The 22,662-nt window shown below is 51.5% G+C and overlaps 3 protein-coding genes and 1 non-coding gene across 4 annotated transcripts; 3 read left to right on the forward strand and 1 right to left on the reverse strand.

Moving 5' to 3' along the window:
- Nucleotides 1–5,118: 5,118 nt before the first annotated feature.
- Nucleotides 5,119–5,200, forward strand: ColSpa_tRNA_076. The gene is given in 2 exon segments: nt 5,119–5,156; nt 5,166–5,200. It is a non-coding gene; the product is annotated as a tRNA-Gln (tRNA).
- Nucleotides 5,201–6,593: 1,393 nt separating this feature from the next.
- On the forward strand, nt 6,594–8,330 carry ColSpa_02960 (putative transporter; the record flags this gene model as incomplete). Its single annotated transcript, XM_049269172.1, has 5 exons — nt 6,594–6,792; nt 6,883–6,972; nt 7,037–7,377; nt 7,433–7,669; nt 7,737–8,330. 5 exons carry the CDS (start codon nt 6,594–6,596, stop codon nt 8,328–8,330), a joined length of 1,461 nt encoding a protein of 486 aa, XP_049125129.1.
- Nucleotides 8,331–8,757: 427 nt separating this feature from the next.
- Nucleotides 8,758–10,217, reverse strand: ColSpa_02961 (cytochrome b2, mitochondrial; the record flags this gene model as incomplete). The annotated part of the gene is made up of 2 exons (XM_049269173.1): nt 8,758–10,076; nt 10,151–10,217. 2 exons carry the CDS (start codon nt 10,215–10,217, stop codon nt 8,758–8,760), a joined length of 1,386 nt encoding a protein of 461 aa, XP_049125130.1.
- A 5,997-nt stretch (nt 10,218–16,214) lies between these two features.
- ColSpa_02962 (beta-lactamase-like protein sdnR) lies at nt 16,215–17,136 on the forward strand (the record flags this gene model as incomplete). Its single annotated transcript, XM_049269174.1, has 2 exons — nt 16,215–16,300; nt 16,359–17,136. The coding sequence occupies 2 exons, from the start codon at nt 16,215–16,217 to the stop codon at nt 17,134–17,136; spliced, it is 864 nt and encodes a 287-aa protein (XP_049125131.1).
- Between the last annotated feature and the right edge of the window lie 5,526 nt (nt 17,137–22,662).

Below are 22,662 nucleotides of genomic sequence, written 5' to 3' on the forward strand. Positions count from 1 at the left end.
GTGCGCGAAGGAGGAAGACTTTGCCAACGAAGTCTGTGGGCTATGGGTATTTTGGGGGGGAGTGGTTTGAATAAGAGAGTTGCTGGGGAGGGGACGCGGACAGACGAGACGTAGGAAAAGACGTGGGTTTTGGATGTGGGGAGAGACGGCGGAGACAAGGCGGGTAAGGGCAACTGCGAACCAGCGTCTGAAATGAGCGACGACAAGATGCCCGGGACCGGGGGGGTAGGATGAGGAGGAGGGAGGACAACGACGGGCTAGAAAGAGAGTCGACCACAACCACGACGATGGAGGCGCCAACAAGGAAGGGGCATACCCAAAGCGAAAGCCAAGCCCGATCCGAGAGGAGCAGGAAAGAGGACCCAGACGACGTTAGCTGTGGTCTGTGGTCCGTGAGACGGAACTGGAAGGCAACAGAGGAGGGAAAGATGGAGGTGCTCGGCCCTACCTACCCTCCTTGTCCCTGACTCTCATCCTCTCCAGATGGTCCCGGGGAAGGAGCCAAAGACCAAGAGGGACGGGATAGTGACACGAAAGAGAAGGAGACGACAGAGGCACTCCATCTGCAGTCCGCTGGTTCGACATGGGCAGCGGCAGGGAGGACCAATGAAGGAAGGCTTTGGGACCTGGAACCATGCTCACACTCGGCCGTTGGGTGTACCACGAGGTAGATGCAAGGTACCCGTGTCGAAGTTTTCTTCCTGGACCTAGCCAGCCATGCAGACGTTGCGGTCGCCAGCTCGAATCAGACCTCGCAACACATCTTCAAGGTACAGAGTACTTAGTTCCAACGCCAAGTCGTGTGGCTGTGTACGTACCGTAGACTTCAATGCGGTCAGGGGGCTTGATCTTTGTGGGAAATTAAGGCGCAAAAGCACAGCATTGCGTTCGCTCGCCTCTCACCACGTTACTCTGCCTTAGCTTTATGAATAGCCCATTGGCAGTTGTGCAAACAAGCCTTGTCACGCCGGCAACGAACAAGATCGACATGGCGTCTCTTCGAAGGTTGTTCGCTGTTCGCCTGAAGCCGTGACAGCGCTTTTCTTAGAACTTGGGAAGGCCAGCGGTTCCAAAGCAGGCTGAGCACGACCCTCAGTGCACCAGCAATAGAAGCAGAAGACAGAAAAAGAAGAACAATCGAGCCATGGTGACAAGCGGCGCGCCATGAATAGTGCCATTCTTCTCTTCTTCTTGTTTGAAGCAATCTGAACCCCCCCTTCTAGCGATTTGGAAAGAGAGCTCGGCCGAGCCAAGACGGAAACATGGATTTGTGCTGCGACGACTCGCGAGACATCAACGGTCAAATTTCCCTCCATTGTCCGGTAACGGGTGAAATGACGCAGAAAGGCATTGTGACCCAAAGGTGGGCTCGGCGAGCGAATCGATTTCTGTGTTCTTGCAAGGCGGCGGCGACATTATCGATAGGTGAAATGGCACAATTTGCACCTCGTCACCTGGACATGGCTGGGAGAGATGAGTCCGGCACGGATCTGGTATCTGCACTTGGATCAATGAGATTGTGCGACAGGAATGGGTGGCACGCGAGGAAAACTGCGAGCGCCCTCCATTCCTGATGCAGCAGTGTGGGTGGGTTTCATAAAGGGTTGAATTGCATAATTTCCCCGAGTCGTCGATGATTGGCTAAGGTGGGAAAGCTAGTGAATGAGACCCCTGGCATTTTGCCAGCCTGGTCCTGCATTGGCACCACTTCGTTCCTGACGCTAAGCCTTGGACGGTCAGCCCGCATGCGCGCTGAGTGGCCGGGGGTGCCTGAGTGCCTGCAGCCGTTGGTTGGCAACCATGACCCGAGTGAGTGAGAACGTTACCGTCAGTGCGGCATTTTGGGATTTGGAAGGAGAGAGGAGGGGACTGGTTGAGCAGTGAGGAAGCCGCGACTCGAGGCTCGCCAGCAAATCCCAGCTTCCTTCCCCGGGCTCCTTCCCAAAGTCGACTGTCAAATCTTAGGATTGCCTCCTTCCTTCCCAGAACGATCGTACGTCGGTCTGTGCAGCCCAGTCCAGGTTGCACACCGGCACAGCGTCGCAGCTGGGCTCGTTATTTGGGAAATGTCATCATCTTTCATCCCTCTTCCCCGTTCAGATCACTTGCGGAGAACCGTCTTCTAGTGCCGATTCTTTCCTCTGTTATCGCCCGAGAGCCAACAGCCAATTTGGCGTTCCACCTGCCTGCATCTTTGCGCTACGCATCGCACCCAACGGGCATCGCATCGCGACATGGCCATCGACAGGATCAAGGTCCGACGCTGCATCGCCGTGCCTTCGGCCCAGCAACAGGACCCGGATGAGCACTGCACAGCACGACGACGGTCGTCTCATGTGTCGTGATACTTTCCGTCTTTTCCGCTCTCACATCATCGTCCGAACTCCCACGTTGGTGTGCGGACGCTGTAACTTGGGGGCTGATCAATCCTCGGATGAAACCCGACGACCTCCACCGTCAGCTCCACCAGCCTCGATGGACCTGAACCGAAGGAGATCACGTCGGAGATCATTGATTTTCAACGGGTCAGCATTGATTTGAACCCCTCCATGTGGTTCGCATCGACTGGGTTCTCGCTGCCCGACTCTCGACGTCTTTGCCATCAGGGCAACCTCTGGTCCGAGCTCGCGGCTCCCTATCCCTTCCCTCGCCTCTCGCACCGCTCGTGAGTCGCATTCCCCTCACGTTGCAAGGCCTGTCGACAGGCCTCTGTCGCAGCAAGGCCATCGTGACTCCTCAATTGTACCACAACGTCCTCACCAGTGTCGGCAGAACCTGCGCATCCCACCCGCCCTGCGCGCATTCAGCAGCACCCTGTGGACGTCGCGTCCTGCTGCTTTGTTGCCCGTCGTGGAAAGCAACGTCGCGCACTACCGAGGCAGTCCGGCGCTTGCGCTCTTCTCGTGGGAAGCTGTGAGCAAATCGATTCGTCCCAAAGCTGCCTCAGCTGAACCGTCTAGGCTAGCAGTGAGGCCGGCCTGCCGCGAACCACGGCCAGCACAGCCGCCAACAGCAGCAAACGACCAAATGGTACGTGAGGATACCGCAACTGCTCTTCTGTCTGCCACGTACATTGCGCGATTCCTAGCGTACAAGTGTCGCTCTGTGACTTGCTACCAGCGCATCGTCTCCGCCATCTGGCCAAATTAGGGCCTTGAGCAAGCTCACCTCGTCCTAAGAGACACAATGGGGATGGTATCGTCCCTCCGTCCTAGTTCCGGGTACCGCCCGACGTGTGCGCCTCGGCAACTCTTCAAACAGGCCTTCTGAGTCCGTTAGACGAGAAGGAGGCGAAAGAAGAAAACTCAAACTTGTCGCACGCCGCTGAGCACAATATGAGACGTTGCGATGAACTCAGACAACCGCCTCTAACGTTTTTTCGGTGGGTCACCCGTGAGCGATGCGCCGCCGCACCGGCGTTATTCAGCCTCTGCACCGTCGCTGGTCTCACTCATTCCCTCTTTTTCTCTCGAAGCCGAGACCGCGCCCACCCAAGCAATGCGCTCCCATCCATCACAGCATCGATGAGCCACGGGTGTCAAGCTAAGGCACTGGTCGTGTTTTTAGGCGTTCTTGGCTCTTGTTATTGCGTCTCGTAAAACGTCTCGGATCCATCATGCCCCCCAACGGCCACATTCATCGAACTCGGCCCGTATGCACGATGCAAATTGCCGCTGCGTCCCTCTCGGCTCGTGACTGCACTGCTACCTACAAACTGCGCGCAACCGCAACGCACCTATCATGTCCTGCGGCAAAGGCTTGGGCTACATTGATTAACTCCGGAGCTGCGACAGCCCCCTCGCGTACTTGTTGATCCACGGCCACGACAAAACACTCTATCTCCCCTCAACCTCGTCTTGCCGCTCTCCACCTGGCATACTATGTACAATGAGAGTGGAAACACAGCCATGCAGTTAACATACGGCTTTTTCCATGGGCAATCACTGTACTCAAAAAGTCCCTGTCATTTACTTGATGCGAAGCGATCCGCGGAGCCCCGCCCCCGTCTTCCGACCCTTGAGCCGATTGTCAAGGGACCTGCACCGGAATCCTCCTCAGCATCGTCATTGTCTTCCACGACATGCTGACTGGACAACATTGGACCGTGCTACGAGGATGGTCCTCAAGAGAAAGCCAGCGCAAGGCGGCAGGTGCCTGCAGCACATCATCTATTGTGATGGGCTCAGGCGGTGCTGCTGTCCGTGAGGACGGACAAAGTGAATATAAGACGTCAAAGTTCTGACGGGATTACAGCGTGGTTCTTGGCGGTGTCCGATCTTGACATCCGACGAAACAAAGTTTGTTTTCCATTGAACGCGTTTTGAAACGGAGGCCCATGGGTCCATCTGAGCGCAAACTTATCCAAAACTCTGGGAACAAGAGCGACAAACATGGGCTGGCGCCAGACCCTGCATCGCTCAAGTGCAAAGCAGGTGAGTGAGAGCATCTGTGCGTTGCTAGCTCAGACGATGCGATGCCAGCAGGATGAAGTCGGGACCGAAACATTTTCTCCCTCGCCAATCCTTTGTTGACTCTTCCGGGCATGCTATTTGGCGATGCTGGAAAGCAGCCAACATTGACGCCAGACTACATGTTCTGTCGTACCTGGCCTCTCTTCTTTTTTTTACCCGGCCGTCTGAGGACTTTTACGTAAACACTCAAGGGCTGGCTCTAAGACAATGTCTAGCCTCAAGCCATACGGAGAAGAGACCCGCCTACTGCTCTCCTTGTTTTATCTCATCATCGAGCTCCGAGTGACGTCCCATGCAGTAGCATCAGCGCAATTTCAGACATACCGTTGAGTGGCGGTTCCTCTAAAACTTGCAAAGTCACACATCTTCTTTTGACGCTGCACAAAATATTTTCGGCTACCCCGCTAGCGTAGCAGAAACTCCATCGACATACGGAGCACTTTCCTCACCAGAGCTTGCAGCCAGCGGAGATTTTGGCTGCATCGCACACAGCCCAGCACCGTAGCTTTTCCAGTGCTGTTTCGCCGCCGCGGCCTACGCTTCGGAGCGTATTCTCAAAACAATGTGCTCGGATCCACACCAAAGGATTGTGAGTCTCCTCACGATCTCTCCACAGCAACCAGCTTTAACAGCCTCGGTTAGCCACGGTCTATTAGTCTAGTTGGTTAGGACGTCGGATTCTGATCTTGGAACTTCCGTAGGCCCAGGTTCGAATCCTGGATGGACCTCATCTTTTGCCGTTTTTCTCCAAAGATTGCACATTATTGGTAAATCTTTATCCATTTTTGCCAGCATTTCCACAATTACCGTTCTTGTCTTTCATAACATGTATTCAATACGTATCGCGCTGATAATTAATTGTAACCACACATCATCCCCCAGCACACGAAGGTTACCTCACCCCTGCGATACCGCGCCGAGTCAGGAACAGCACGTATGTACTACCCTCTCCGAAAGGAATAGGCGACTATGTCAACCAATGACCGATGTACAATGCTTCCAGATGTATGCCAATCTTGATTAACGATATCAGTAAGCAATGCTACCTAAGCAAACCAAGAGTCCTAGGTTTTCTTCCATATGGTCCCGAACCGAGTGCGGATATAAAACAATATAGTTGGAAAACTCCCATGTGCGTAGAGAACTGAACGAGAAGCTCATACTGCGGCCGAGCAAAACAAGACATCATTTATATGCTTTCCTCTGAACACAGCATGTTCCTGTCCTCGCGTTAATCCACTGGTAGATCAACTGAAATGGTGCAGCCAATGACCATTACATGGCTGTTTTTGATGTTCTCACTCAGATTCCAGTCCGACAGACACAAACAATGAACAAACCATGCGGAAACCCTCGTACAACCTCAACGCTTGCCGAGACCGGAACAATGAACGTAGATCTAGGCGGTCAGCGATTGGGCATCACGCTGAGGTGGGGGTCAGACATCAGACCAGAGGAGCGCGAGAAAGTTGCCTTCAAAGTCAACTGCTCGCGCAGAATCTCCGGGTTCCCGTTGTCACCCATGACGATGGTTTCGGCAGTGAGCGGGATTATTTATGTCTTGAATCAACCTGGAGGTTAACTAGATACCATGGAGGTTTTGTCGCACGGAAGGCGCCCTCCTAACTATGAGCTGCAAGCACCGCCAACCCGGAATGACTAGCCTTCTTCCCCAACTTCTGACCCCCACCTAGTCCCGCACGCGTCGATGTTGTGGAGGATTCCCGGTTTCTCCAGGTTTGGCGCCCAGCCTTGTGTATGGATACAGTAGGTGGGGGACAGGGAGACATTTGTCTATGGTGGCACATGGCATAGAGAGACTTTGGGAGCTGTGTCTACCCCATGGGGCTCTTCCCCGCGTTTGAATACTTCTCCACGTTGCTTCGGCATGGATATTAGGGAGGACATGTAAGGAGCGCGAAGTGCCCCGAAAGTATGGAGACGCGATCCGTGGTCAGCTGGTCCAGGGAAAGAGATTAAGTAAAGCATTTCCCTCGTCTTTGCAACAGAACACTTGGCTGTATGCAAATCCCTTTCCACCTCTTGCTTAATCGTTCTTCCCACACCCAGCACGATTCAAGAAATCCGGCTTTCCACTCCATCGCTGCCTACGAAACCACTATGGATGTGGACAAGACTGATCGGTCTTCGGACCAGGTTGAGGACATCAATGCCGATAAGCTGAGCAGCCATGATGGTACCCTTATGATGCCCACCAGTCTGGCGGCTCTTGGCCGGGATGAGTATGAAAGGATTGGGAAGAGGGCAACATTAAAGATGGATCTGGTGATTATGCCCATCATGGTCATCATGTACGTCCGTAAGTCATTGATATCTGAATATCCAAACCAGGTATCGGAGCACTGATTTGGCATGAACGAAGTCAACTACCTTGACCGTCAAAATATAGCAAGCGCGAAGCTGGCCAATATCACCACGGACTTAAATCTCAGCGAAGTCCAGTATCAAACCACCGTCAGCATTCTCTTTGTCGGTTACAGTAAGTCCAACTCCCTATTATTTGATTTTCCACGGCTCGTTACCATCGCTTACCAGATTACCAGTTCTTATGCAAGTTCCTTCAAACATGATCGTCGGCAAGATCAAGTGGCCTGGGGTGTACATCTGCGCAGGCATGGCCGCTTGGGGTATCATTTCCTCCCTGATGGCGGTGGTGCACAACTACGAGGGCCTTTTGATGGCGCGCTTCTTCCTGGGCTTCGTTGAGGCCATCTTCTTCCCTGGCGCGCTGTACTTCCTGTCGCTGTTTTATAACCGGAAGCAGTTTGCCCTGCGCACGGCAATCCTCTACTCTGGTTCGCAGCTGGGTAATGCCTTTGGTGGGCTGTTCGCGATTGGCATCCTGAATCTGGACGGCGTCAGTGGCCTTGAGGGTTGGCGATGGGTATGTGTGTTCTCGCCCTGGAAAGTTTCAATGAGCTGGCTGACGAACTGTACAGCTTTTCCTGGTCGAGGGTGTCATCACCGTCGGGCTTGCCATCCCCTTTGCATACATCCTACCCAACTCGAATAAAAAGATTCCTACCCTCACGCAGTTGGAGTGCGAGTGGGTGCAGTACAACTTCGCTGTGGACCAGGGCCAAGAAGACGACTCGAGCGAGGTCACCGCGTTCAAGGGCTTTATGATGGCCGTCACGGATTCCAAGACGTGGATGCTGATGGGAATTCTCTACTCCGTAAATAGCACTCCTTTTCTACCACCCAGAATCAACAGGAAGTATCAACCTCTAACTTGACTATTAGACCTACATCGTCGGCGCTGTGGCAAACTTTTTCCCCTCCGTAGTCGGCGGCCTCGGCTTCTCCCGCACCATGACCTACGCCCTCACCGCGCCCCCTTTCGTCCTCTGTGTCTTCACAATGCTCTTCAACGGCTTCCATTCAGACCGCAAACAAGAACGCTACCTACACATCGTCATCCCCCTCTGCGTCACCCTCGTCGCCAATGTGATCGCCGTCTCCACCATCAACATCGCCGCGCGCTACGTCGCAATGATGCTCCTGCCGGGCTCTTTCTACGCCGCCGCCGTTGTGGTGCTGTCGTGGATCACGGGGAGCCTGTCGCAGCCGTCGGTCAAGAGGGCGTCGGCGATCGCGCTGATCAACGCCATGTGTAATACGCCGAATATCTGGGGCAGCTACCTGTACTACGGTGCACCGAGATACATCACGGCGTTCATCGTGAATCTCGCGGCGACGGGGCTCGCGATTGCGTTTGCGACGGGAACGCGGATCTGGTTGAGGAGGATGAACGCCAAGTTGAACCGGGGCGAGGATATCGGCAAGCACGGCCCGACGCAGGCGCAGGTAGCGGGAGGGTTCAGGTACTTGATCTAAGTATATTGGTGTATTGCACCCGTAAATTAATATCATCGGAAACATGCTTAGGGTTTTGCCATTGCGTACATCTCCCGCGGATCAACAAGTTGAAAGTCATTTTTCCTACACATGTTGAGGATTTTTATGAGGTTCTCTGCAAGATGATGCTCAACGAAATGTCTAACTTAATTTCTTCATTTCGTTTTGCATTTCGGTTTATTCAAGTCCACTACCTAAGTACTTTTCAATGCTAAAGTGTAGAAGGGGAGGAAAGGGGGGCTGTTCGCATTTTGCTGCCATACCAAATTTCCAAGGTGGTCTGCCAGTTGTGAAACCTCGCATGCAATAAAACAGCGAGCCGTTTCCAAATTCACAATGGAACAAAAGGTTGAGGTGATGTCTATTCAGTTTTTTGTGTGCTCAAGAAATCCTTCGCTTTATAAGCCTACAACTTGACTCTGCATGTAACCTCCTTCTCCGCTCGCTCACTATTGACCATTTCAGGCACAATACCCTCTATGCTCTGCGCCCCAGCGAGCGCCATGTTCGTCTCCAACTCATATCTCAATATCTGCACCAACCGCGTCACACCAGCCTCTCCATACCCTGCCGTCATGGAGTACAAGAACGGTCTTCCGATGCCCACAGCTGTGGCGCCGAGCGCTAGAGCCTTGATGATATCCGTCCCGCGTCTTATTCCACCATCGACGAAAATCTGGAACTTAGTCTTCGTCTCCGGGGCAAGCAGATGCGGCGCGTATCTTCTGATCTCGAGAAGTGTCAGCATGGGCGCCTGGGCCGTGTCCTGAGACCTTCCCCCGTGATTCGACAGCACGACACCGTCTACGCAGTGTTCGTAGGCAATGAGCGCATCTTCTACCGATTGTATGCCCTTGATCACGATAGGTAGCGAAGTCGTCTCTTTAATCCATGCCAGATCATCCCACGTTAAGCCAGCATTCAGTAAACCCGATGCAGTCGTCTTAGCCACGCCGCTGGGCTCCGAAAATGGCTCGTCCCCACCGATCAGTCTCTCGTCGCGCTCACGCTTCCCAATGACGGGCGAGTCGACAGTCACGAATATCGCCTTCGCGCCTAATCGTTCAGCTTTGCGAATCGTAGCTTGCGCCTTTTCCCTGTTCCGATCGACATAGAGCTGGAAAAACAAAGGCTGCGTCTCGCCCAACCTAGCCCCAAAAATGGACTCTATCGAAGCGCTCGGCTTGGTCGGCATGCAGTACAGAATTCGCTCCTTCCCTGCCGCCCTCGAGAGTAACTTCTCGGCTTCTGGGTGGGCGTACTTCGCCTGTCCCGTCGGCGAGATGTAGAACGGCAGCGAAGAGAGGAGGCCGAGGATGGTGGTAGCCGTGGAGATGGAGTCAACGTTTCGTAGTATCCGCGGCCGAAGGGCGAGTTTGCGGAAGATGCGACGGGAGTCATGCAGGCTCCGCTCGTCTTCGGCGCCGGAGGAGTAGTACGCCCAGCCCATGGGCGGGAGATACCTTTCCGCTACTTTCTCGAAGTCATCGACGTTGATGAGGGCGCCGAGATGCGGGTATGCCTGCTTGGGCTTTTCGGGCTCTGCTGACGAGGATTCTTGGACCGTCGGGAGAGTGAAGGGGTCTACTGGCCCGAGACAGTGGTCAGGAGAGAGTGTTTCTGTGATGAGATCCGGGTTGTGGATGGTGTCATAGTCCTCCGTTGCGTCACGGCCGGCGCATTTGATGATGAGCTTTGCGCCGCCGGGGTGCTCGTCCAGGAAGTCTGCAAAGAGTCAGATTTGGACTGCTCAGACCAAAAAGTGAGGCCGAGGGTACCTGTTACATCCCATACCTGACCGTGAACCACGACCCAGCATGAGTCTTTGGTGTTGTTCCTCGCGACCTCTGTGCCGCTCACGACCATTATGTCACATGAGTTTCGCAACTTGTTGATAGGTTGAAGTTGTGGAATGGTATGGTAAGATTATCCCAGGCGTCATTCGTGATATGAAGACGTCAACGTTATCTGAGGACCTAGGCCGCTAGGAGATCGATCTGAAGAGCGAGCTTTCTGGTCAGGCAAGCAGTAAACGCTTTACCCCACGAATGACCCACGGGCGTGGTTCACAGACTCCACTGCTCCCTGACAGTGAACTTAGGGTCGTCGGTGGGGGTCAGTCATAGAGGGAAGAATTTGTTGTATTCTTGGCTGAGAGTTTTTGAGCTAGTGGGTATCAGTCCGAGCGTATTGTCTTCTTTTACCTCATCTACTTGATGTGTCTTGCCGGCATGCCGACAAGACTCGTTCGTATCGAGCCAAGGCCCCCCACCGAGGTAGATTCCTTTTTCTCCTCACGGACCCCGGTGTAATAACTCCACGGAAAAGTGGTGCGGCTCCGTCCGGATGATATCCAATTCGTCAGATACGCGGTGACTTGGGTGGTGAGGTCGCTCTTTGTTGAGCTCAGGCAGAGAAGTGCCCGGAGACGGCCTCGAGGAGCTCGGGAGTTGTCCGGGGCCCCGGGATTAGCCCTTGTTGGTGACTGACTCGGTCATGCGGGGAGTTCGGGGAAAACGACGGAAATAGTCATGAAGTTTACAACCCAGCGAAGTAGCTTTGAGTTGTGTCATTCATGACGCTAGAGGATCACGCGTATCTCTGTTTCTTACAACCCCAAACGCGGGGAATATCGGACCTATTCAACTGTAGCGAGAAGCGACTATGTGTATAACACATAAGCCTATTGGTCTTTGCTGTCGACTTCAGGTGGTGGACCGTAAGTCACGAGAGCATCGAGGCCTGCAGTTGCGGTCATGTAACCGCAACCGTATCATGTTCGAACCTGTCCGTTGGTAATGGCGGAAGGAATGACGAGATTATGAAGCATGGCAGACCCATGGGCTATGATGACCCACAAACCTGATCCCATCGTCCTGCTAGCATGTCCACCGTCATCGTGGTGGAGACCTTTGTGACCCCCATGGAAGAAAACGCTTAGGCCGATGATGACCCCCACGGATGGGGGGAGACAGTGTCCCGAAATCGAATAGTCTAGGGAGGTTGTACATGCTCAAAGGTTTTCTCGGGGATTGACCGTCGAAAGGCTTCAAAGACGAAGTAATTGTCTCGGAAAAGCTGTACTAATAATTCTATGAGTAGCAGCAGCCAGCAGCTGTTTCTGATATCAAGAATAAGTCCAGCACAGAAACAGATAGATCTCTTAATAATGGTTTCCATTACCTGACTTCTGTTAGATCTTGTAGTGTAACAGAACATGCTATCGTAGTTTGCTAATCACTCTGGCAAAGGTACTCTCGTTGGAACTTGAGAGATGACCTTATTTGTTACTTTTCAAAATGAAATGTGAACACTTTGAGGGTCAAAGACATGGCTTATGTACGAGTAAACGATATCTGTACTGTCCAGATCCCACATAGCTCTAATTATACTCAGTTCTTAAGTAGGAAATGGCCGACTTAGGTGGGCTTTCTAAATACGGATCCAGCACGTCCTCGCCACAAGGTATCAGCAAAGAGCACTTCTAATAAATGACGGCATTATTTGCATACTCCATGGGTTGCATGATATCTAGTCGAGTGTGGTCACTCCGCATTACTGAATGCATTGGCTTCTGGACGGTTACGCTGGAGCTTGCTTTGGGGTCGTGGAATAAATTGAGATACGAGATTCAGATCGGCCTCGGCGTTTCAAGCAAAAATGATAACCAACAGGAAATGGTTTCCTTAAAAGTTTATTATAGTTATTGTAAAAACAAAAAATCAACCTCCATTCTACAGACTTGAAATGAGCCTCATAATCCGATCAGAAGAGACGCAGCTGCCACATACAAGACAGGCCTCTTAGAGTGTTTTACAAAATTGCATTTGTTTTTCGCAGAAGTCCCATTGTTTTAAGTAAAATCTCGCCCGATCTCTTCAATTGACAATAAGAATTGTGTAGGTCATGTTGCTCAAGTTAAGTCTGGCAGAGCCCCAATAAATGAGACAAGCGGTGATGATGCGCCCTATATAAGACTGATTGAAAGTTCAGCTACAACTTACATCACGATTTGTTTTGCTGCATGTGTGGCGTGTCACTGCTGGAGACAGCCAATCCTGACAGTATGTACCTTTTCGCATGAGAGGATTTACGCATCGTTTAGTGTCCTCTGATATTCAAGCCACGGTGGCACACCCCTGCGCTATTGCATCGGACATTAGACACTTGGCTGCGTCGGCGGCGGCACGGTCTAGAGCCCGCCCCATCCGCAATCTCGCTCGGAATAGCTTAATGTCCTACTTCTCAGAGTCTCAAATTCCGTGTCCGTACGCCAGAGTTTTCTTTCATTCCGTGTCCGTGGCGACTCCGTTCGTCCTCCCCCGTTTGACCAACCGCACAGAGCCGATTCGGATCGCCTAAGCCCATCGCGCCCCCTTCTTTCACGCCTCGTGCCGCAAAGCCACGTCATGGAATCTCGCCAACGCAGCCCAACCCCGCTTTTGAAGACTTGTCGCACATGCGCTCATGCCAAGATCAAGTGCGATCGTACCCAGGATTCGGGCGTCTGCGACAGATGCCTCCGTCTGGGCAAGGAGTGCACCTATGCCACCGCCCGCGGCCGGAGGCCACCAGGCCCACGTTCAAGGTAGTCTCAGATCGCCAAACACCGCGTGATCTGCGCCGGGACTGACTTCCGAGAAAGACCCAACAGCCAGCTTCAAATCCCGGAGCGCCCGGCTCCAAGCACGACTGAAAGTCCTTCAGCTTCCGAGAGTCTTGCATCCGAGCAAAGCCGGACGCCGCCACAGCCTGCTTCTTCTTCTGGTACCGTAGGCAACCGAAAGCCATTGCCTAGTTTGCCCGGCCTTGGCAGCGGCTTTCATGATCCGTTCGAAATTGGCCAATTGTCTCTCGATAAGGGCCAGGAGCTTCTTGACAGATTTCGTACGAAGCTGACGCCTCACTTTCCATTCATCATCATCGCAGAGTCAGATAATGTGAGCAGTTTGAGACAGACAAGGCCAGCATTGTGCCTTGCACTCCTTGCCGCAGCGTCACACGACGATGTCCGGCTCCAAAGAGCGCTTGGCCAGATGTTTAACGAGCTTGTAGCAAAACGTCTGGTGTCAGGAAACTTTACCTGCTTGGATGTTCTCCAGGGTCTACTCGTCCACCTTGCCTGGTAACAAGACTCCATTTTCGCCTTCGCTAAAGAGACTGACCTTGTTGTTAGGGCCCACTTCCAGCCCAGACCGAAGAGGTACTCGCAGCATCTTCATTTGGCAATTAGTATCGTCTCCGACTTGCGTCTAGATAGGCCAAAAAACCCTCGACGTTGGAATGTGGAGGGCATTACTACATCACAAGGTTGCGTCGAATCATTGGACGAACTAAGAACTTTTCTTGGGACATACTATCTGTCATCATGGTGAGAACTTACTATTTTATCGCTTCGCAGTTATGAACCTGTATAACTGACCAGTATGGTATTGAAGTACAAGCATAGTGCTACAGAAGCTTCGTATTGTTACTCTGTCTACTTTCATTACCGAAACAGCGAATCGACTTGCTGAAGTAGCAGAGTATCCCACTGACCAGTACTTGCCATTTATTATCCGTTTGCAACGACTCTCCGAAGATATTGACGATGTCGTTAAGAACGAGTCAACCTTGGATCCTATGCAAATACAAGCATCTGTCTCGGAAGCTAAGGAAAAGGTTGTCATCTTCAAAAACACCTTAGGCTTTCCCCTAAGTGATTGCCGTAAGTAGCACGAATGTCACACTACAACCTGCGCTCACCAGTCTCCCATAGCACTTCTGGTTCCCCAGCTGCATACGATCCAGCTCTGCTTGAACCAACTATCTCTACCCGAGGCCCCCTTCGGACTGAACAACCCCCAAAATCCCTCAATGCAACGTCTAATAGCAGGCTTGTCGGAAAGCATTGTATCCGCGAAATCTCTGGTTAGCGTGCTCCTTCATACACCCCCTGGACAGGAGGTCTTCTTTCCAAATATTGTTTGGGTGATGCTTCATTGTGGCTTCACCCTAGCTGCGCGGCTCGACCTCCTAGCTGCGGACCCTAGGATAGGCTTCATGGCGGAGCATCTTCGTCAGTTCTCAGATGTTGGCCACACTATTCGGCAGGTCGTCCTCAGACTCGAGTCAGCAAGCTCGCCTAATCTTGACGACCGAGGTGATCGCGATAGCTTCTATCACTTTGCTATCCGCGCCAAACGCGTTGAAAAATTCTATCTGCAGCAACAGAAGCAGTCTGCTAGTCAGCAGCAAGATCTGTCGCCTCAAAGCTTACATGTAACAATGCCAACAACCACGGCGGGATTTACAACTGTGGGAACACCCACCTCTGATTTTTCAAACCATAATCAAAGCCTGGATTATTCAGTGGCCCCGTCAGTGTTTTCACAAGCCGCTGTGCCGATGGATGGAAGTGTCGCGTATCCCAACTACATCGTGACTAGTACTGGCACGATAAACTCGGGTTCCGAGTATGCTATGGACGCTATGTCGCTCTTGCCTGACTCGTTCATTCCGTTTAGGAGCTGGGACCCCGTGATAGGGAACGGAGATGGTGGCGGGGTGCATTTCTAGCGTGATCCTTCAAACAGAATTGGACAGTATGCATGTCATATCACCTACAACATAGTGGTGGATCCGGACACGGAGTCGGCAACTGAGCAGCTGCCAGTTAAACACTGGAGTTTCTGAATCGCTAATGGAGCGCAACTCAGAGAATCTGAATCCGTCGGACGGATACGAGATGATGAACGGGTCAAGGAATCCTGTAAATTTATTTCCGCCGGGGTTTCGAAGTGGTATTGCCTGAAATACCTGTATCCATTGTGGCTGGAGGTGGGATTCGGTCTCCGTATCCGTGTATTTTCGAGCACTAGTACATCGACAGGCAGCGACTTCAAATCGTTACCAGTATTTAACTTAAGGATACAATGCAGACCATAACTTTACCGCTATGGTGTCTACTATCTTAGCATTTCAATATGCCAACATCTCAACTTCAAGCCTTATTATCTTACCTGCCACTCAAATTCGAACTCCATACAAGTATGCGCCACTTCATCCACGTCACCTCAGCGGCGGTCTTTTTGTCTTTGACATTCACTGGTGTGGCAGCAACCCCAGCATATCAGCCATGTCCATTGCTGAAAGCCTATTATCCTGCGCCAACGATCAACACAGAAGCTGAGGCCATCAAATCATTCACGGCTGACTTCACATCGCTCTTTGATCAACTTATTGCATCAGGTGGCTCTGGAGACTTCGGCGAGATCACAGCTAACACTACATCCTTCTCAGTGGTCTTATTCTCTGGCTCTGAGGACGCAATGGAAGATCCTGTCTTCTTTGAGTATCACTACGCAGCTCCTAAGGCGCCAAATAACTCGATAGTCGATACAAATACGGTCTTTCCGTTGGGCACTCTCACTCAGCTATTTACTGTCTATTTGTGGCTGGTGGAAGTCGGGGATGAGTACTGGGGTGCATCGATTACCAAGTTTTTGCCGGAACTCAAAAACTTGTCTCCGACCAGTCTGTCTGTGAACTGGGACGAGATCACTATCGGCGCGCTAGCTGGTCAAATATCCGGGCTCGCTCGAGACTGTCAGTACTTTCGGAACCAACATTGATAACACCGTTCGCATTTGTTAACCATTGTGGCTAGCTTACGCATGTATTATGAATCAACCTTGCAATCGTGCGGATTTCGTAAAGAAGTTTAGCGATCAACCACCCATATTCCTGCCTGACACAACACCCGTCATCTCCAACGCTGCTTCTCAACTCCTGGCACTGGCACTAGAAGCACAGAGTGACGGCAGAAATGCGACTCAGACGTTCGAAAAACTCTTGTCAACTGGGGTTTTCGAGCCGCTCAACATGACCAACAGCGGCTTTCTAGCAGCGACAGAGAACTTTCAGATCTTCGCTCAAAATTTAAACGTCTCTGCAGCCGGCGAGAGAGGGTAAGCAACTATATCCCGCGTTCTATGCAAAGCTCAAAACTAACGCTAAATATGAAAGTGCGCTTTCCATGCTCTCCACCACATTTGATCTTGCACGCGCTGGCCACGCCATGCTCAGCTCTCGTCTCATCTCACCGGCCACTACCCGCCGTTGGCTCCACCCTGTCGCTGACACATCCAACCTGCGCAATGCCGTCGGTCGCCCCTGGGAGATCTACCACGCCGGTCAACAGGTTAATAACACCATTGTCGACGTCTTCACCAAAACTGGCTCGGTCGGACACTATGCGAGCTACTTTGGTCTGGCTCCAGACTTCAATGCGGGCTTTGCCATCCTAGCTCACGATACAGAAGCTCCCCGCGGTCCAGATCTGAACGTTTATGCGGATATCGTGTCACTAGCCATCGTGCAACTGCAGAAGCTTGCCGCTGCTGAAATGGCTGCGCAATATGCTGGCACCTTTGATGGGCCGGCGGGTACTGCCACATTCAACATCTCCAGCGACGGTCCAGGCTTGGTTGTGTCGAGTTTGAAGGAAGGTGAAGTCGATCTGCGTGCTGAATTTGCTGCTGCTGCCGGCATCGAGCTGCAGAATCTTGACTTCCGCCTGTATCCGAGCAATGTAGCGACCAAGACGCAGCATCAGTTCATAGCAGTCTTTCAAGATAAGAGTGCTCCAGCTGATATGGGTACGCCCACTTGCATCACTTGGCAGGACGTTGGCTCTTTGGGATCGAGTGTTGACGTCCGTTTTGTATTCAATATGGATAGCTTCAAGCAGGCCACTGATGTCACTCTCGCTGGACGTTCTCTAGCGTTGACAAGAATGGCTTGACCCAATGCAGTACTATACAACTCAGAGGGCTCTATTAATCGGAAACAAAGAGGATGGATATTGATAGGGGGCATGGTCTTTACTAGGGAGCAAGGTTTATTTCTTCTGTGGCAGGCCGTGATAGTCGGTGAACAATGGTTGGAAGTAGTAACAAACAATCTATAGCGGAACCTTGTCATAAAAACCCCTGACGTAGCATAACGGCTCGGTCAATAAAATCCATTCATCAGATGATAGAATTTCTTTGAAAGTAGGCATTATTAATCATGACTCGCTTTAGTGTCGATGGCACGATCGGTTTAAGCGAATGGATTTAGCCGCAACGATCAACTTATGGTTTGATCATGTGGTTTTTGTCTCTCAAAGGTTCCTTGAAACAAGCTTTTAGGGCGTTAAATGTGGTACCGCTCAAGCTGGGGTAACTAAGTTTCGGACCAGCAACAATTGTCGGAACCTCCAAGCGACGTTGCGATCATGGCTGATTGGGTATTGAAACCCATCTTGGTGTGGGGCCTTTTAATCTATATACGGCCATTGCTTCCTAATGAAGAAGGACTGTACTGCCTCTGGTTCCGCATCTCCCGAACCTTGTCTTAAACATCCGTAAGGGCAATGCCTCACTATGATTGAGACATCGACCCTTACTTAAGAGAAAGGGAAGGATTTGTATAAGTATAGAGACTGCCTCCTCCTTTTGTGATTGCTGTCCTCTCTCTTCACATCACACCCACCTATTACTGTTATCTTGAATCAAAATGCAGTTGACTAAGTTCTTCCTTGCTGCTCTGTAAGAACTTTGCCTACATCTGATATTATCTCTTTGCTAACGATCAACCGCAGCCCGCTTATTGGTGCCTCGCAAGCACTGCTTTGCTCGTGCGATCTCAGCGGGACTGCTTCAATCGACTGCTGCCCTGATCTCAAACAATGGAGTAAGGGATCTTTTCAAAAGTGACAGTAGACCCCGCTAATGAGTGATAGGCGGATACGAGTGCCAGCGTGAGCCATCTGAGCAGCAGGAGTACACTAAATGCTGCGCCGATCAGTACAAGACGACCACCTTCTGTCGTGAAGGAACTTTTTAGGACACTGTTGTCTTTTAGGTCGGGGGATAATGCCTTCAAAAAATAATGGTGGGCTAAGTCGAGATCGACTCCACAATTCTCCATCCATCTGAAGAGTGCTACTTCGTCAACTTATTTGTGGAATTAGTCCGGTGAGAAGCTGGATCGCACGGTTTCGTAGTTGTTGACCCATCTTTCGGAATTCCGTAAGGGGAACAAGGTTAGAGAACTTCAAATAAAGTAGAAGGATTATCACGCACAGAAGCTTGAGATACCACGCATATATTGCAGTAATCTAACCACTACAAAGGCACTTTTGAACGTATGTTGAAAGACTCATGTGGGTAGTTTACTATAGCCCTGAGGACTAAGCTACTCTGAAGAATTTGTTTTCTCATCAATTCGCTTTCGCCAGCTTCTACCCCATAGTGCCACAGCCCAGACGCTCAAAGCTCCGATAACCAAGAAAGCTGCTGAAATAGTACTGAACCAACCTACACCAATCTTTTTGATGGCTGGAAGCACTACAGCCGATCCGGCGGCGCCGAAAAGATATCTCACCATGAAGTTGCCTGCTATCACTTCCGCACTACGGCCTTGAATTACATCCAAGCAGTAGGTGTTGAGGCTTGGAAAGCAGAACAACTGCGATACCCCTCCAAGGAACATGAAAACGACGGGCACGGCGACGCCACCGACGCGCTGTTGAACGGTCCAACCGTAGATGAGCATGCAGCCAGGTAGAGCTGCACCGAGGAAAGGTAAGCACGAGCGAAGACGGTCTTCGGAAATCCGTCGCCCATGCCGTTCTGCTATCCAGCGTCGTACTGTGTAATCTGCATACCGCCCACCGACAAGCGTACCAGCGAGGTAACCACACCCTGGGGCAAGGTAAAAGAGACCGGATTGTGCGGGTGAGGTGAGAGAAAATCGTGGGTTGAGAACGTATCGAATCGGAGTAAGCATGCCGTACATATTCCACACGAGTGAGCCGCTAGCAATTGCTACCAGGATAAGATTCGGGAATCGAAACAGTCGGACAACTCTGATCGGATTGGTCATCCCCCAAAGCACGCCGACCCTCTTGCTCATCGGTAGCCCCTTGAGATCTGCGCTCTTGAGTTCCTGGAGAGTCTCTGGCATGAAGAACAAGGCGCCTCCTACACCGACACCGGCGAGGGCAGTCTGAAGCCAAAAGATAGCGCGCCATGAAGTATAAGTCACAATGATGCCACCAAGAACTGGGCCTATGGTCGGTCCAATCAGAGTGCCAGACAAGAACCACCCCATAGCAGTGGCGCGCGTCGTTGGGTGATACAAGTCGCCAATGACAGCGGGGCCGGCTACGAGAAATGAGGTTCCCGCAAACGCGGTGAGCATCCGAAACACGAAAAACGTGGCAACATTTGGGCTTAGAGCAGTGCCAATAGAGCACCCAAGAAATAACGATGCTGTTACTGTACAAGTCTGAAAATTTCGTTTAGCTCTCTCACATCACGCCCGATAGCCGAACAAGGGATGGTGTGGTTTTATTGCTCAAGAATGAATGACAATATGTTGAGAGATGTGTTTGGGAATGACTTACCCACTTCCGACCGTACACTTGGCTCAAAGGCCCCCAAAAGCATGGGCTGATAGCCATGAAGACAAGATATAACGCATTGCTAAGACTGATTATATCTCCAGTCGTCTTGTACTCCGCGGCGACTTCAGGCAATGCAGACAACACTGCAGTGCTGGAAATCGGCGACAGTAAACCACACCATGAGATAATAGCGACAATGGTATGCTTGCGACGTTTGGAAAAGCGGTTGTAGATTTCATAAGGAACCTCTACATTAGATTGATGCCGCGATACAGGGTCGTCTTGAAAATTCAGGACTCCCGAGGGCAACTTCTTCAGGTCTGGTTGGTCGGTACTGTCTACGATACGGTGAGTTACATATTATCTCTGCTTAGGCGAGGGTTCCAAACCAACCTCTGTGGCGGCTTTTTGATCTGGCGGGAATAATATCCGCGTACTCTTCGATGTCGTCCCGACGCCGATCCGATGATGTCCTTCGGGAAGAGTCTTCAGGCTCTTGCATACTTTTGTCGTTGTTCATGATTTGTTAAATCTTGGAGTTTCCTTAGGCTGCATAAAAGAGTGTTTGATCAAAGAAGAAATGAAACTGTTTTCCGCAGCGAACGGATGTGGGCCACTGATATGACACCGATATCCGTTACCGTCAGGGGCCGAGTCGGCGAAAAGCCGATGCTTGCCTCCGGACGTCGGAAAGCTGGGCCTCTCGGAACGCTTTCTCAGTTTCTGGATGAAGCTGGGATCCTCCGGCTCCGCAGATTCTGAGTCAGGTTTCACGGCAAGACGACAATTGTCCGTTATTAGACGTTTCCGTTCATCAGCTTCCAACAAGCTCGCTCAATTTCTTCGTAATTCTTTGCACTCTGCCATCCTTATTGATACGGAGGTTATCGGATGTGCTGAGCGACACAGCGGTGAGCATGCATCGAACGGAAGATACAACGCAAAGCAGCATTTAGATAACCGAGCAGACGGATGACCTCCGACGCCGGACCCATTCTGTAACAAGATGGAATTTCTGCTCCACTGAATTGATTGAACCTGTCGAATATGCACCAAGCCGCACGCCATCCGGCAAGGATCTATTGTCTCTCGGCTATCCGAAAACAAAAATCTAAGCTGGCAGATAGGGGTTCTCCAATGACGAGGAGGATTAAGTGGGCTGTCTCGTATTGCCATCGTAAATCCGCTCGGCCGATATCTTCCAGGCTGCTTGTTACTTCTTCAGCTGGGAGCAGAGTTGAAAATGTAACCCTATTTCTGCAAAATGCCGTCAGGCTACCCGAGGGTTTGCTATATCGGGTCAGCAGCGCATTATTCAAATCGGTCGCGGCCGAAACAACATACGCAATGGGCTCGTGCATTATCGAACAAATATAGAGCAATCCCTCGACAGGGTAACTTATTGGCATGTGCAAACCTAAGATCAACCGGTCAAACTATTTAGCACTTACATATTTCGACTTTCCAGACCGTCTGGCGATGACTGCTGGGTCTAGAACAGATTCAAGCAACTTTCTAGTTGACCAAAGCCCAAAACTCCAAGTGGAGACGTAGCAGTGCCTGTACTCACTGGAGCCTTGGAGACTAACCTGCTCCGCGAGGCTCACTACGCTTGCCCAGAATTTGTTCGGAAGTGGGCGTCGGTTTTCGCGTCGAGCAATTTTTGCCAAACGGCCTTTCAGATCCGGCCGGACTCAGCAACAGAGCCGGCGGTCGTCAATTTCGGTCCCGTAAACTTTGTCCGCCGGCCGGTCGTCATGGAATAACGTGCTTGGAGAGCGGGGTTCTGGACCCATCTTAACAGTATCAGTCCTTTTTTAAACTTCGCAAGTATATACTGACACGGGCATACCCGCATCTTGAGGCGTAGTAGGCAAGAATTTAGATATCAAGCTTTATACTAGATCCATCAGGAGCGTTCATGCCAGTCCAACCCACCGGGTCATGAGAGGACAAAGACTAAATCATGCCCAAAGCTTGTTGAGGAATGTTTCCAACCATCAGTCTGATTCTGTACCTCTGCGGCACAGCCGATGCAAATTTCCCCAACTTCAGGTGAGTTGACATGGCCCTGGCATGAACCCTTGTTCCCTGGTGCTCGCTAGGCTAGATTCATTACCCTCAACGCCATCGCTCCATGCAGAAGATTATTCTTCATGAAACCGCGTAGCCCGGGGATGCATGCAAACCTATCGAATCGGACACGATCTCAAATAAGGCTGCCTTTCCGCTGCTGGTTCCCCGTGAAGTCAGACGGCTGGGGTTGAATGTTGCCTGTTTGAGCCCACCGAGCCAATAGCGCCATTTCCATGTGCATGAGGGAACCTGTCTTCAGCTTCTTGGCGAGTCCACCACGTGCTGGATCGGCTGGCTGACGACGTTTCTTCGGCCAAAGTTGTTGGCCCTCACTCTGCTGCCTTGTCCAGTCTGAACCTCTAATAGGAATAATCATACGTACATATTCTGCTCTTATTGGCGAGACGCGGCTTAGTATTCCATCAGTCTGGTACCAATCTCCTTGAAAAGACCCTTCCTTTCGTGGAACCCCATCGCCACGTTGTGTCAAGGTCGATCCTACCCTCTCCTGACGTACAAGGCCACAAAGCCGCCTGCAAACCCCCACCTTGACTGAATCACCCAACAACACACCCACATCCTTTTTTGCCATGGCCGTCGATGTTGAAGAGCTCATCATATCGCCATTTCGAGAGGTGGTGGACAGGGGTAAGGAAGCCACTACGAATGCTGAAGAAGCACAGGACGAGGCCCCAGAGCAGGCCAAGGAGATGCTGAAATTTGCGACTGCCATCACAAAAGAGGGTGAGCGCGCACTGAAACGGTTGCAGCCGCTCTGGGACAGCCAGGTAGAGAAGCATG

Source organism: Colletotrichum spaethianum (assembly GCF_022836535.1).
Source record: "Colletotrichum spaethianum MAFF 239500 DNA, contig05, whole genome shotgun sequence".
NCBI classification, from domain to species: domain Eukaryota; kingdom Fungi; phylum Ascomycota; class Sordariomycetes; order Glomerellales; family Glomerellaceae; genus Colletotrichum; species Colletotrichum spaethianum.